The sequence below is a fragment of the Micromys minutus genome, assembly GCF_963924665.1.
Source record: "Micromys minutus genome assembly, chromosome: 8".
Classification (NCBI taxonomy): Eukaryota; Metazoa; Chordata; class Mammalia; order Rodentia; family Muridae; genus Micromys; species Micromys minutus.
In genome coordinates, this window is record NC_137977.1 from 19,249,654 (window position 1) to 19,265,940 (window position 16,287).

General features: G+C 39.1%; 1 protein-coding gene across 1 annotated transcript; it reads right to left on the reverse strand.

The window, feature by feature from the left end:
- Nucleotides 1–8,162: 8,162 nt before the first annotated feature.
- Nucleotides 8,163–14,763, reverse strand: SYT4 (synaptotagmin 4; the record flags this gene model as incomplete). Its single annotated transcript, XM_080920155.1, has 4 exons — nucleotides 8,163–8,470; nucleotides 9,242–9,362; nucleotides 11,050–11,864; nucleotides 14,730–14,763. 4 exons carry the CDS (start codon nucleotides 14,761–14,763, stop codon nucleotides 8,163–8,165), a joined length of 1,278 nt encoding a protein of 425 aa, XP_080776281.1.
- Nucleotides 14,764–16,287: the final 1,524 nt, after the last annotated feature.

The following is a 16,287-nucleotide window of genomic DNA, read 5'->3' on the forward strand; positions in this document are numbered from 1 at the left end:
ATTAGAATATAATTTCACCCTTTCCCTTTCTCTACCCAGATACTCGCATATACACTTCCTTGTTCTCTTTCAAATTTATGGCCTCAATTTTTAATAATTGTTACATGCATATATGTACATATGCACATGCATATATACATACATATATATGGATAACCTGCTTGGCCTGTATAATGTTGTTGTAATGTGTTCATGGTTCTTTACTTGGTATTGGATAACCAATTGCTTTGCCTGCCTTGTAGAAGAGTGTCTCTTCCATCATCAACATTTCTTAGTTACCTGTGGGTCTTGTATAGGGTTGAGGTCTCCTGGGCTTTCCCCCATCCACTTTGGCATGTCTATTGTTGATGTCCTTGTTCAGCTTATGTTTAGACAATCACATTGATAAGACTTTATGACATAGATTCTGACATTACTAGAAGACACAGTCTCACAACAGACTTCCAAAGCCTATGCTATAGATTTTAGGTAGCATTTCTCTGATGAAAAATTCCCTTGGAAAATACTTAGTGCCAAATGCTTTTGAAAAACAAGTACCTTTCTTTTTAAAAATTTCTTTTATATTATAAGTGATTTGTCTATATGTCTGTTCACCACCTGTATACCTGGTGCCCTTAGAGGCAAGTAGAGAGTGACAGGTCTCCTGGGACTGAAGTTACAGGTAGTTGTGAGCCATTATGTGCCTGTTGGGAAATTAACTCAGATCCTCTGGGATAGTAGCCAGTGTACTTAAGCACTGAGCCATCTCCAGCTTCAAGGATAGGCCTGTTTTAGAACCAGTGAACTTAAAATGTAATGGCTTACTAGTTCTTTTAGCATACCAATTCACACTTTTAATATGACACAGATGATTTTTAAAATGTCAACCGATTGAAGCTGTATTCTATTAAAAAAAAAGAAAAGAAAAGACATTGTGCCACATATAATCACTATAGTGTACTTCCACAAAGGTCAGAACCACACATATCTGATCCTCTGTGTAGCCACTCCTTCATTGCTGGTGTGAGTGGGTATGTGTACAACTACTTTGGAAATCGATTTATCAATTTCTCAGAAAACTTGAAATAGTTCTACCTCAAGACCAGCTATACCACTCCTGGTCATATACCAAAAAGACAATCCACCACATGAAAAAGACACTTACACAACTATGTTCATAGCAACTTTATTCATAACATCCAGAAACTGAAGACAACCTATATGTCCCTCAACTGAAGCATAGATAAAGAATATATGGTACATCTCTATAATGGAGTACTATTCAGCTACTAAAAACAGAAGATACCATGAATTTTTTCAGGCAAATGGATGGATCATGAGAATATCATCCTGAATGAGGTAGCCGAGTCCTAAAAGGACATGCATGATATATATTCACTTAAAAGTGGATATTAGTCATAAAATACAAGTACTATACTACATTTCACAGACCCAGAGAAGCTAAGCAAGAAGAAAAGCCCAAGTGAGGATTCTTGAATCTCACTTATAATGCAGAATAAAATAGTCACAAAAGGCTGATAGAGGGAGGGAGCAAGATGGAAGAGGAGATAGGGAGGGAATTTGAGGGGGGGTTAGGATCAGATGTGGGAAAAGATAGAAGAAATGGTCAGATGACCAGGAGAATGAATAGCAATCTGCAACTGATGGAGATGAAGAGGTGTGGGAAAGGCATCCCCAGGATGTAAGAAACCTGCGATAAGGGAGGAACCCAAGAATCAATAGGGGTGAACTTAGCTGTGACTCACAGCATAGGGGATACGGAACCTGAAGAGGCTACCTTCTGTAGCCAGGCAGGATCCCCAGTGGAGCTACAGAGACACCAACCCACCCACAAAACTTTCAACCCAAAATTTACCCAGAATACAAAAATGTAGGGATAGGGAATGGAGCAGAGATTAAGAAAAGGGGCAACCAATAACCAAATGGCCCAAATTGCGACCCATCCCATGGGCAAGCATGAGATGAAATTCAAGCATCCTTCCTTGTGCCCTCCTTTTAATTAATTTCTTTAGGTCTTCGAAATGTAGCATGGGTATACTGTACTTTATCCACTTATAAATGAGTATATACCATGCATGCCCTTTTGGACCTGGCTTACCTCACTCAGGGTATATTGTCTAGTTTCATCCATTTGCAAGAAAATTTCATGGTGTCCTTGTTTTTAACCGCTGAATAATATTTTATTGTGTAAATAAATCACATTTTCATATCTGTTCTTCAGCTAAAGGACATCTGGGTTGTTTCCAGTTTTTGACTATTATAAATAAAGCTGCTATGAACATAATTGAGCAAGTATCTGTGTAGTATGTTAGATCATCCTTTGGGTATATATGCAGGAGTGATATACTGGATCTTGCAATAGAATTATTCCAAATTTTCTGAAAAACTACCAAATTGATTTTCAGAGTGTTTGTATAAGTTTGTTCTCCCATCAGCAATGGAGGTATGTTTCCCTTGTTCCACACCCTCACCAACATGTCCTTTCACTTGAGATTTTGATCTTTGCCATTCTAATGAGTATACTATGAAATCTTAGAGTTGTTTTGATTTACATTTCCCTGATAACTAAGGATTTTAAACATTTCTTTTTTATTTTTTAAAGATTTATTTATTTTACGTATAATCTTCAGATACGCCAGAAGAGGACGTTAGATCCCATTACAGATGGTTGTGAGCCATCATGTGGTTGCTGGGAATTGAACTCAGGACGTCTGGAAGAGCAGTCAGTGCTCTTAACTGCTGAGCCATCTCTCCAGCCTTGAACATTTCTTTAAGTGCTTCTCTGCTATTTGACATTCCTCTCTAAAGAGTTCTCTGTTTATAAAAGCCTGTCTCAAAACAAATGAACAAACCAAAAACCTCCCAAACCCCACCAAATCAAAGAACTTTATCAAGGATAAAATGCTGAAATAAGATTACAAAATTATGATGGCGGTGGTTCTGGCACACACCTTTAATCTTAGCACTTGAAAAATGGAGGTAGGCGGATCTAAGTGAATTAAAGGCCAGGCTTGTTTATAGAGTGAGTTCCAGAAGAGCCAGGGATACAAAGATAAAGACTGTCTTGAAAAACAAACAAACAAACAATACATAATTAGGCATATTATTAGTTTGTATGCAAGAGGAGAGTAACTATAATCTTTGTAATTATTATTATTAGAAAAATAATTCACATCTCTGCTAGAAACAATAATTTAAAACTCTTCAATCCATAATTATCATCTATCTAGTAGATATTATCTAACAATATACTGTAAACCCTACAAAGAATCATTTGTCTAGAGAAATAAGGAAGAGGTCTGTTTGCAATTGAAGTCAGGATAGGAACTCAAGCCGGATAGGAATCCGGAGGCAAGAGTGTCCCGCGCAACCGTCACGCCAGCAAGAACGACGCGGCACACGAAATAGGATTCTTCTGTGGTAGAGCTTTAATGCTCTCGAGAGGCAGAGCATAAGCTTGCAACATGTAAAGACGAAGACCCCAAACTATCTAGCCCATCCCCTTATAAAGGGATCAGTCCTCACTTTGGACGTGGAGCCCCCTGATTGGTTGAAACTCATCAGGCCCTATGACGCCACGGGAGAGGCAGAGCTCAAGGAGTGGAAAGTTACCCAGCGCATGCCCACATGACTTGTTTACTGCTAACTCCAGCCGGATGTCAGCGCCATCTTGTAATGGAGAATGTGCAGGCAGCGCCCCACACAAGAGTTGATACAGAGGTCAAGGAGGAGTGCTGCTTTCTGGAGCTCCTTATAGCTTGGTCAGTCTGTTTGTTTATAGAACCCAGAGCCACCCACCCAGAGAGAATGATAAAGAAAGAGGAGAGATGACTACACTGGGAGAACATGTAGAATTACTTTACTGTATTTCCAAATTCTGAATATTCTCTATTTTGTGACAGGGTCTTACTCTGTAGTCCTGATTGGCCTAGAATTCACTATGTAAACCAAATTGGCCTCAAACTCAGAGATCTGCAGCTTTTGCCTTCTAAGTGCTGGGATCATATGGACTTATTATCACAGCCCTGTAAAATTTGTCTTAATGTTATTTCTTATTTATTTTTAGTTTGCAAGATTTATCTAAGTAAAAATTATCTGACCTACAATTATTAATCAATTATTTATGTTAGTCTGTGTTAGAATATTATGATACATTCTAGCTAAATGCCTATACTGGCTAGTTTTATGTCAACTTGGTACAAGGTAGAGTCATCAACGACTAGGGATTGGGGCTCAACTGAGAAAATGTCTCTATATGAACAGGCTGTAGGCATCTTAATTAATTAATCACTTAATGAGTGATTGATTGGGGAGTGCCCAGCCCTGGTGGGTGGTGCCACCCCTGGGCCCCTGGTCCTGGGTTCTATAAGAAAGCAGGCTGAGCAAGCTATGGGGAGCAGACCAGTGAGCAGCACCCCTCCTTGGCCTCTGTACCAGCTCCGGGTTCCTATGGGTTCCTATCAATTTGAATTCCTGTTATGGCTCCAATGATGAACACTGATGTACAGTTTTAATCCAATTAAAACCTTTCCTTCCTAAATTGCTTTTGGTCAAAGTGTTTCATCAGCTCAATAAAAACCTAATTAAGACATACATGTGCACACACACACACACACACACACACACACACAACAATTCTCTGTTTAACTCTGTGCCCCATTTTTTAAATTGGGCTATTTGGTTTCTTGGTGTCTAACTTCTTGAGTTCTTTATATATTTTGGATATTAGCTTTCTGTTGGATATAGGGTTGGTGAAGATCTTTTCCCATTCTGTTGGCTGCTATTTTATCCTATTGATGGTATCCCTTGCCACCTTCTGTAGCCAGTCAGGACACCCAAGTAGAGGGATAAGGACACCAACCCACCCACTAAACCTTTACACCCTAAATTTGTCCTGCCTACAAGATTTATGGGGATAAAAGTGGAGCAGAGACAGAAGGAATGGCCAAACAAAGACTGGCCCAACTTGAGACCTATTCCATTGGCAAGAACCAGTTCCTGACACTATTAATAATACTCCATTATGCTTCCAGACAGGAAGCTAGCATAACTGTTCTCTGAGAGTCTCCACCCAGCAGCTGACTGAAACAGATGCAGAGACCTAGACATTAAGTGGAGCTCAGGTGTCTTGTGAAAGAGTTGGTGAAAGGCCTGAGGGACCCAGAAAGGAAGCACACTCCACAATACCAACGGAGTCAACTAACCTGGTCCCTTGGGTGTTCCAAGAAACAAGACTACCAACCAAAAAGCATACATAGGCTGGACCTCAGTGCCCCACCCCACACTGTAGCAAATGTGCAGCTTAACTTCCATTCAGGTCTCCCAACACTGTAAGCAGAGATGACCCATAGCTCTATACCTGCCTGTAGATCCTGATCCCCAAACTGGGCTGCCTTGTCTGGCCTCAGTGTAAAATGATGTGCCTAGTGGCTTGATGTGCATGGGTGGGTTGGTACCCAGGGGGTGAAGGGGACCCTTTTATAAGAGGAGGAGTGGAAGGAGTTGGAGAAGGCTGTGTGAGCAGAGACAGGGAGGAGAAGGGGACTGTGACCAGAGCATGTTCCTGGACAGCCATGACTACACAGAAATATCCTGTCTCAAGAAAAAAAAAAAAAAAAAAAAAAAACAAGAAAAAAATTGGACTTCTGAGTATGCATATCTTCCCCATAGATGACTCTCAAAAAATCAGACATAATTCAGAGAACATGAAAGATCTTGTATTCCCTAAGCTGTGTGGGTGATCTATCAGAAAAAGATAAAACTTCAGAAAGCAAGAATATAACGTTTAGGACAGAGTCATTGGCAGGAAATGCTTCGTTGAGATTGTTTGGGCAAAAGCAGCAGTTTATTCATGTCTTACAAACATACAATGCTGGCACAAAGGGACAGACAGCATCTCCCTTACACCATGCTTTCCTCCTGATCACTACTGAACTACAAGTCAGAACGAGTCAGTTACTGAATCACACAGTTCTTCAGACATGGTAACCTCCCTATTTGGGTGGTTATACTGACTAAGCAGAAAAAAATTAATTTACATGTTTCATACAGTGCAGGAATTTTAGCAGAATCAGATATTCACATTGATACTGTAATACATTATAAACAGTACAATTTTCAGAAATAATGAGATCACATATCTCCCTGCCTGTTTCAATTCTTTTTCTTGCTTTTCTCCTTTTTTGTATCTCTTTTTTTTTCCTTAAAACCAGTTATATTTTCAATCAACGTTCACCATCAAAACACTTTAAATCATAAAACTAAAAACTATTTACAATTTTAAAAGTATTTGTTGTCAGATTTTTTTTCTATTTAAAAAAAGAAAAACCTTATAGGATGTTTCCAATAAACACCCTATAAATTGGATCACCATTAACTTCCTGCCGCTCTGTAGGATACTTGGAAATATGCTTCTTGACATTGGAGCTCCGAGCTACACTGCATTCCATGGCCGACGACATCAAATGAACATACATACAGAGGCCGGGTGGCCTCCCCAGCTCCACATGACCGCAGCTCACTCCATGTTATTCTCAGACCGCTGAGTAGGCAGAGATGTCAGATGACGTCACGGGATGACGATGAGGGTGGGGAAAGCATAGTTTTTGTACAAACAGAATGAAATGTATCTCCTTATAGAAAGTCAGACTTTTGTTGCCATCATAAAAAGCACGGGCAAGTGGTTCAGAAATACATGTTCGTTGAAATTACAAACACTGTGATATCAAACACATTCTCAAAAAATGCTGAAACACTGACACAAAACTTGACTCCATGGTAAAATTTCCAGCAGACATTATCTCTAACTTGCATATTTAAAAATTCGGCTGGACCTAAGTCACACTCACGGGTCTCTAATGACTCAAATACAAAGACATCGCCATTGAGTCTTTCCGGAAATGCCGGAGCTCTGCACGCCTTGCCCGGGCTCTGCAAGAATTTCAGAACTTAGCAATTCCCACTGGCACAAAACATGACTCTCTAAGCTATCTTAAAAATAACAGCTCCAAACAAACTGGCCTCCACAGGCACTGAAGAAGATACCGCCTCTGCTATTTTTTTACAGCCTAACTAGACTTTGTGAATATTTGTAAATTCTGAAAGACTTAACTCTTTTACTTAATGTGGTTGACTTCAACCTGACAATGAATTTCACAAGTTTTTTTTTCCTTTTCTTGTGTTTCTTTTTAAATAGCTTAGTTTAAAAACTTAGGTAGCCATGTCTACTGAAAGGGAAAGACAATCTTGAAAATACACTTGTACACCGATAGATTTTTATATTAAAAAAATGTATTCCTAAATGAAATTCTACCTTAGGCTTAGTTTTTCCACTAAACAGTCTGACAACTTCACAAAGGTAAATAGGAGTATCTTAGGCCACACTGAGGCTTCTGACTGGCAGTGAATAATTCAAGACCACGGTTCCTAGGTGAAGTTAAATTTTACATGACTCTCGTGTGATGGAACCAAAAAAATAAAATAAAATCTCATTTCAACCACAGTGTTCTTCAATTCAGCCCTTTAATAAATTAATTTCTCAACTTGTTTGCTGTCTTCATGAAATGAACCTAAGCTACCCCTTTTATGATAAGATTGTATCAAATAATTACAATGGACCTGACAGCGTACTTCAGTATATAAGACAATCAATTGTTCATAACATATTAACTAAAAAACAGACTTGAGGACATTTTGGAAATATCTTTGGATTTAAATAAAACCTATTTCCCCAACCTGAAGAAACATGGATTAATTTTCATATAAAAGGGTGTGGTCCTCATTTTTAACTCTTAACAATCACCTGATTTCCACTACCAAGGCAAAAATTAAGTTATCACCTACAACACACATATCTGTGACTTGAGGTTAAGCTAGACTGCTCATAGCAGCCTTGGTTGGCCCACTTAATACCACACACGGGGAAACTGGATATCTCATGAAAGTTTGGCCAACACCTCTAAGAAAAGAGGAAATTACCATAATACACATTTACAGCTATCTTCTGGTCTACTAATTTCATCCACGTCTAACCGAAACAAATAAGTAAATCAAAATAAGTGATAAAGTAGCTCGCTGGGCCACAAGCTTACAATCGTGTATGAGAAAGAAAATTGCTTCTCGCCTAGGGAAAGATCTGTACGTGGTAGCTCATGGCCAGGAAGCTAACCATCACAGAGCATGTGCCACTTAGCAATTTGTCTCCGGGGGAAGTCACAGATCTCCTTCCAGTGGCCCCCACCGCTTCCTTCTGCGGTGGCACCCAGGACCAACCGCCCAATCACCTCATTTCGGGATCCCCTTTCAGAATCCAAAACTAAAAATTCAACACTGATTTCTTCGAGGCTCTCACAGGGAATATCAAAGACAAACAGTTCGTTGAACACCGCGTTGGGAGTGCACTTTTTAACGTGTGTCTTCTTCTTGGAGATTCTCTTCTTGGCGTGGTACAGGTTCACTTTGACGTAGGGATCTGCAAGGACATACAACAGTGTTATGTCGGCCACAGTCAGCTGCAGATCCGGCCTCAGTGAGCAGGGCGCCCCAGTACAGTGGAAACGGGACCTGACAGTGTAAACAAGTCTAAACAGATGGGAAGTGAAATAGGTTTCACTCTTCTCTTTTTAATTACATTGAGAATGATGAAAAAGAGAAACCAGTTCTAGACGGGTGTCAGGGAACGGGAGAATTCTACACTAAGCGATAGAAAGGTGAATATTTTAATTAAGATCATTTTAACCTGCAGCTTAGCTCATTTTCTTTCTCATTATCTTCTACAACAAACATTTCATTTTTTGAGACTTATTCGAAACTAAAACAAAATTCTTAAAGCATATACACTATTATAAGAAAAGCAGTGAGGTCATTAAAGATGCAAATGAGTTAGCTCATTTGAAATGCGAAACGTCAGAATTCTTTTTCTGAGCAATATTGGGCTCCATCTTTCCCTCTTCATTTGTCTTTGCTTTCTGCTTGAAAACCCATTCACTTAAGTGCTTCCTCCGAATCTTGTTTTTCAGGAAATGAACTTCTCTGTATTGTTGGCAGAACTGACTCACAAATTTCCCCACAAAGCAAAAAAAAAAAAAAAAAAAAAAAAAAAAAAAAAAAAAAAAGAATAAAGAAAATCCACAGTCCCAGAAATCGTGATCCTGAATGGCAAAACCAGACTCCTGTGTTATTTGAAACTTTATTGTGAAGTGGGTTAGCCGGTTAGAGACTGAACTCCTGTAAGCGTTCTTACCTGAAAGTCCAGACACGTCCGATTTCGGTAGGTGCCGCGCTTTTAGGACAACCACAGTGAGCGTGTTTGTAGTAGACTGATAACAGAGAGAGACCAGAAGTTCACCCCGTCCGGAAGACTTCTAACAAAGAGAGACACCGTGAACGGAGTTTTAATCTTCAGCTTTTGTGCTCTCATCACAAAACACACAGCAACATAATAATAGCTTTGTTGTTTTAATGTCGCGTTTCTATTTATTTTTATTTTAACAGGCTAAGAAATCTGAGAAAGCTGCTTTTTGTGCTGCTCCGTAATGACTAAAACCATTGCCTGCCATCTTGTGGTTATTTCAGGTACTACAGAATGCTAAAATTTGCAAAGATCTGACCACACCCAGTACTTACACGCATAAGTATTATATTTTAAGAGAGGTTTTGGGGGGGTGCTATTTAAGAACATCCCTATTCTTCAAAGTCAGTAATTGTCATAAAATGCATAACATTATCAATTGATATGTGTAGGATCACATGGCTATTTTTTATTTTAAATTCTTCATGATTGGCATTAATGGCCTTTCAATTCATGCCAAAGAAAATTTCTTTTGCATCCAACAATTATTCTGGACCAGGGTCATGGTGGATTTAGAACTCTTGTCCTTTTATAGTCAAAGTCTCTTTCAATCTAAGGAGAAAATAAATAAATTTAAACACTTAAGAAAATTGACTCAAAGTTTAAAACTTGGTTTTAAGCAGTTAACATAGATCCTTTTAGTTAAAAATACTTATACTTAATTTTATATGAAATACGTTACCTAAGACAGCTAAGAATGTAACATGCTAACAAAACAGTAACATGAGACTTGCTTATGATTAAGAACAGTTAAAAAAAAAAAATGTCAAACATTAGCTAAAGCTGAGAAAAATCACCTAAAACTAAGCTGTTGTACAAAAAGGTACACCAAGGAAAGCAAGAAAGCATCCAGGGAGCTCTTTGATCCTCAGAGGCCCCGATCAGCCAGGTGCCTCAGACAAGCTGAGCCTGAATTTCACTATTGTCAGTGCATAAGAGACAGGAAGATGACCACAGACTGTTCTAAAGATAATTTTAGCTCCAAAATAATGTGATTTGAAAAAAAACCATAAATAATGTGACTGTTGTTTGCCTAAGTCGTGGGATTAGGAGAACAAATCATTCTGAAATGTCACGACTAGGATCAGTGAAGTTTACATTTAATGCAGGAAATGATTTTTTTTGCTAAATTGATGTCATGTCATTATCCAAGAACTGGCAAAGGATTCCAAGTCAGAGGGTGGGGTAACGCACTTCCTGTATGCAGCAGGGGAAAAAAATGGACATTCAGAAGTCAACATAACAGGATGGCTCCTTGTACAGAAGCAATTTCATTTAAAGTACATTCAGATACCACATCCTAAGAAGGAACTGGCTTGATTTTTAATTTCAGTTTCAAATTTAGTTACTCTGAACTAAACCTCCTTAATAATAGATACTAAGACACACACAGATGAATTTTAAAGTAGCAGTCTTTTCCCAAAAAACTTTAATAGAAATTTTAAAAATACCTTTTCCATAAATGATGTATAAATATCATAAAATTTGTTCTCTAATTTTTTATCACAAAGATTCTGTGAGCATTTCACTTGTGGATTAAACTTCCTTCTGCCTTCCCTATACTCTCACTCTCTGATTGTTATGACCCACAGTTATAAAAGATAATGTGTGCCAACCCATCATTTGAATGAAAATACTGTAGATATTTTTCAACCTACACTAAATATTTCTGATAGACACTTAAATGCTTACAGAATTACCTTAGCATTTCTCTTGATGATCTCTCTAGTCATTAACATTTTTCCATCTGATAATTCAATCCCGGAAAGAGGAATAAGGACTTCTCCAATGACGTCATCTCTTGAAAACCTGTCAAAACTCAGAACTGTGAAGTGCAAAGACAGCTCTTGAATGTGGGAATAAGGGATCCCGTAAAATGTGAAGGTTTCATCAAAAACAGGGTCCAGCGTCTTCCTCAGCACTCTGGTTTTCACTTTGTGCTTCTTCTCTGGTAAGATTGTCATTTTGATGTACGGGTCAGAGGTCATGGATTGCTCGTCCATGGCTGGTAAGCCCTGGGCTTCCTTGATGTTCACCACAAATGCCTTCTTCTCGAAGTTGTACTCTAGAGACAAGAAGAGTACCCCCAGCTTCTCCTGTTTTTCCTCAGAAGTAAGGGAAGAGCTGGACTTCAAGCTCTCAGGGGAAATGGCCTCTTTTTCTGTCTCCGTGAAGAGCTTTGGGGTGGCATTTTCCAGATCAGCGGAGCTGCCAGCTTTGGGGTTGGTTTTGGGGAAATTGCCATTGAGGTCTCGCTTCTCCAGATCAAGGTGCAGGGAAAGGTTGGGCAGAGCTGGTTTACGCTTCGCCTCACTCTTGTCATCTCCTCCAAACTTCTTTTTGCTACTTAGGTTTTCTGGGTAGATGTCAACTCCCTTAAGCACATGCACAAACTTGTACGGAGGCGTCTTGTTGGACTTAGCTGATCTTCTCTGGCAGCAGATCCAGGCAAAGAGAGAGACAGTAAAGACGAGGCCAAACGCACTGAAGATGCCCACCACTGTGGGAATTTCATCTGAAAAACCAATTGACCAATGGCATGCATTGAAGAATCAGAATTGAAAGGAAAGACTATGGGCAAAGCATAATAGAGCTAGGCCCTGTTACAAGTTGGGAAGGTTGAACTACTTCCCTCCCCCACGCCCCCACCAGTTCTTGGCATGAGTAATAGTGACGTTTCCCACTAACCTGAGTTCTAAACATAGCCCTATGTGACATACATAAAAATACATTGTGATTCAAAACACCTTAACTTCAGTAGATTCTCAAAAATAAATGAAAATGGACCATGGATAAACGTGGGGTCATGTTCAGTATTCTCACCCTGGCTTTGTTTAACTCAGGCATCAGTAGTCAACTACAATAATATGAGGAAGTGCAATTATCAAATTTGGGAGCTTTTCAAAAGCATCAGACACACACACACATGCACACACATACACACATGTGAGCACACACACACACACACATACACAAACTCTATCTTCTTAACATATCTTTATCTGCCCAGGATTCAAGCAGGGGAAAAAATGCCTTAAAGAGTCCACACAACTAAAAACTTATGGAAAAAAGCCATGGTCATTGGCTATTGTTATAAACTCATTAAAATTTTCATTCTAAATGTCTGACATTATCAAATGGTAAGCATTTATTAATAAGATAAAAAGACACTAAAATAAAATAAATAGCATGGTAATAACATATAATTTGCAACACTACAATCCCCTTGTATATATGAACCTAAAATTCCTCAAGCACTGAATGAGCCAAAGCAAAAAGTTAATCTATGTGGGTTAAACAGAATAATGTGGTCATAAATACATAATCATTCTCAAACTGTGAGTGTAAAGTCAGTATAGGTAATTTAGAGTTCAATTTTATCCTTGTACATTTCTACATGGCAAAAGGTAATAAAACTGAAAACACCATTCATTGTTCTCTTAACTTAGAACAGACTAAATCATTGGCATCTGGTGACATGCCAACAGTAATTGTACATGAAGCGCATATCATTTAATGTGTAAGCAGATTCTCCTAACATGTATTTAGTAGTTATACTATTTACCACATCTGACACAATGATGCAGCTAAGGAAACCTTTGGCTAAGGTGAATATAGCAGATAAAGTGCTACATACTTGTACCTCTATTCCATCCGTGTTTTATCTTAAATAGGGCACACAAGTCCCAGCCCAAAAAGGATTAATACTTTCTAAGACCAAGGAAAAGTGTCTTTGCGTCTCTTCTTCGTCTCCTAACTAGTCTTCCCATCTACTTTAGAATCCTAAAAGTGAACTCGGAGGAAGTCGGATGGAGAAACAGTAAGAGAAACATCTGAGGCCAAATACAAAATCTGTAACTTAACTCTAGGATGAAACTGAATCATTGTAAAGATAAAATAAAGCTTTGAGTCCTCTAAGTAGAAAAAAAAAGGGAATGCTACCTAGAAGAAAGAAGAGGAGGCAGGGAAGAGGGAGAGGAAGAGGGGGAGGAAGAGGGGGAGGAGGAGAAAGAAGAAGAGGGGGAGGGGGAGAGGAGAAGGATGGAGAGGGGGAAGAATAAGAGAAAGAGAAGTGAGTTAATCAGCTAAACAGTATCAGCTTCTTCCCTTCTATTCAAGTCTTCGTGACACTGACACACACACACACACACACACACACACACACACACACACACAATCTAATAACTTAGGGCAAGGCAACAAAAGAAAACTCAGGAACTAAGAATTCTTCAGCCAATATAAGAACAATAAAAGCAATTAAAGTCATTATTTTTAAGTAGACAGACAACTGAGCACGGAAACATTCTCTCAAGGGTAGTCTCTGAATATACCCCACTATGAGAAAATTTCTGATTTCAAATCAGTAACTGAGTGTAAATATCACACACACACACATACACACAAAATGATGAGAGGCTAAGAAAATCATTTATGAATATTTTATTATATCTAATAGTCACAACACCCAAGATAATATGGACTCATACTCTGCTAATGTAACTGCTGATACTGGATTTAGCTTTTGAGAGCAGAGATTATGTCCTTACCACTCATATTAGTCACGGTTATCATACATGAGAGATGCTATCCAAAATTTTCTTCATCCTTTAACAAAAAATACTTACATATAAAACCCTGGTCTTTTTCCACTAGAATATAATTGAACCTAGACATGTCCATTGATTTTCTAAAAGATATGTCTAATTTATTCACTGAAGCAGACAAGGAGATTATAGTGACAAAATTTGGAATATGAACAGGAAGAGCAATCTAGAAAGCAGCAGTGCTAATCCAAGTTTGAGCAGCTTTTACTTAACTGTACAGCTCTAGACTCCAGAAAGCTCAACCGAGGACAAGAAATAGGCCAGAGCTGGTTGCTCTAAAGTCCCCAGAACTGCAGTATCACAGAATTATATCTGTCATTAGCAACAATCTTCAGGGATGCAAGAAAACATAGCAGAGAAATTTATGACAGCATAATAGAACACTCATCTCAAACCCTCAACATGTAAGTTATTTTGTCATATCAACTCTTATGTAACCAAAGGCGTGTGTAGCTTTTTCTAAAAGATTTACACACAAATAGGAACCATCCAGAAAACAAATGAAGCAGTATTCTAACAACAGATGTCCTTTTTTTTCCTAAGCTCAGGCTGAAGCTTACAGAGCCGCCTGAACATTCGGGAACTTCTGGAAGGTGAAATCACAAGGCAATTTTAAGGAGAAAAATATCAAGGAAAGGAAGTAAGCCACAATTAACCATCTGCTGTTCTCTTCTTTCTTTCAAATTGAAAATATACATATTCAACATCCAGTAGAGAGCAAAGCGCAGCCCAGCCCCTGAGCCCAGCCACAGCCCCAAGTTCAGCAACTTGCTCACCGAATTCCATGCGGCTGGTGGTGATAGGAGCCATGTTTTCTGCGTGCTCTGTCCGAGGTGCTGAAAGAACTCCGGGCAGATTCACCTGAAGGACCCTGGAACAAGGCTTCCAGGGGAAACACAGGGGATCTGAGAGACCAGCACCGGCAGCGGGAGGGGCTGGAGGAAGGTCCGCGCTCTCTATCAGCAATGTGCCACCCTGCCCTGTTCCAGTTGGCTCTTCTGAAAAGCTTGTCTCCGAGACTCCAGACGTGGCTGAAACCCGAATTGACGCAATCCTGACGCTACAGGGCTGAAATCAGCACCTGCCCTCCCCCTCCTCCCTCCAGCCGCTCCTCCTCGCCCTCCTTCTGGCACCCTCCCTCCTCTCTTGAGGATTCAGCACACACTCACCAATTATTTTAACTGTTGGGCTACTAGATTTTAACTATGCTATTCTGTTAGACTCGGAGGCACACTGAGATGCGTCCGGAAACGTATCCTTGACAGCTCTTAATCTAAAATTCTCTTGGTATATAGACACTAAAATAAATGAATCCTACTTATCAGACTATCATAATTTATAAAGGGAATACAGAGTACAGAGAGGGATGTCTCCATATCAAATGACCCGCTATAAGATGCATCCTTCCTTCACATTTGGAGAAAATCCACTGCAAACTGTTATATTAAAAATAATCATGTTCTTAATAACAATTTATAGTCTAAGCATTAGGCTGATGTTGTTGCTGTTTTCTGGTTCTTTTAATATTTGACATCTAACCAGTTAAGATTCCTGGTTATAGATGGAATTAATTCTAACTGTTAAAATTTATTCTCAGACATGACTTTAAATATTTGGACACCACTGATATAGTGATATTTACACTCTAATGTTATGGCCTCTAATAGTTTTCTGCAAACAAATAACAAGAATTGGACCAAATTCTGAAATAATATTATTGCCAATTACTCTCAAATGACTGCTATTCTGGGATGAGGATCTGCAATATATATATATATGGTGTCATATTTTGATTAATTTGAATCTTAAGGGTACTACTCTTTTTAAACAAATGCATAGCAGATTTATAAAGAAGAGAGATAGCTGTACTTCCCACCTATCAGTTAATGTTACACACACACACCTTTGCTCTAGAATTCAATAAACAAATGACATTCGGGATGTGCTGTGTTAAAGGAACCTGAGGTGTGGGGTTGTTTCAGAAAACTACTGTACATGAGACAGGTGTCTGCACACTGGCAAACAGCTGCCCCGGGAGCCTGCAGTGTGTCTGGGGAGACACTGGTTTCAACTCTCTGCATCATGGAAAATTTTCTAAGTCAAAGCCTCTTTTCTTTCCTTTCCACCAGCTCCCACACACTTGGCACTGAACTGTTCTTTGAATAGACATTTTTTAAACCTTACAGATTCGTGCTATGAAAACACAGAAACTAAGTCACTGCGTGTCATGATCCCATGGCAGTGACTGTAATAATGTCCTAAGCAACCCAAACATTCACAGTGCCTGCCTTCTCAGCCCTACTCATGCACCAGTGGAAGTGTTCCACTTCATGA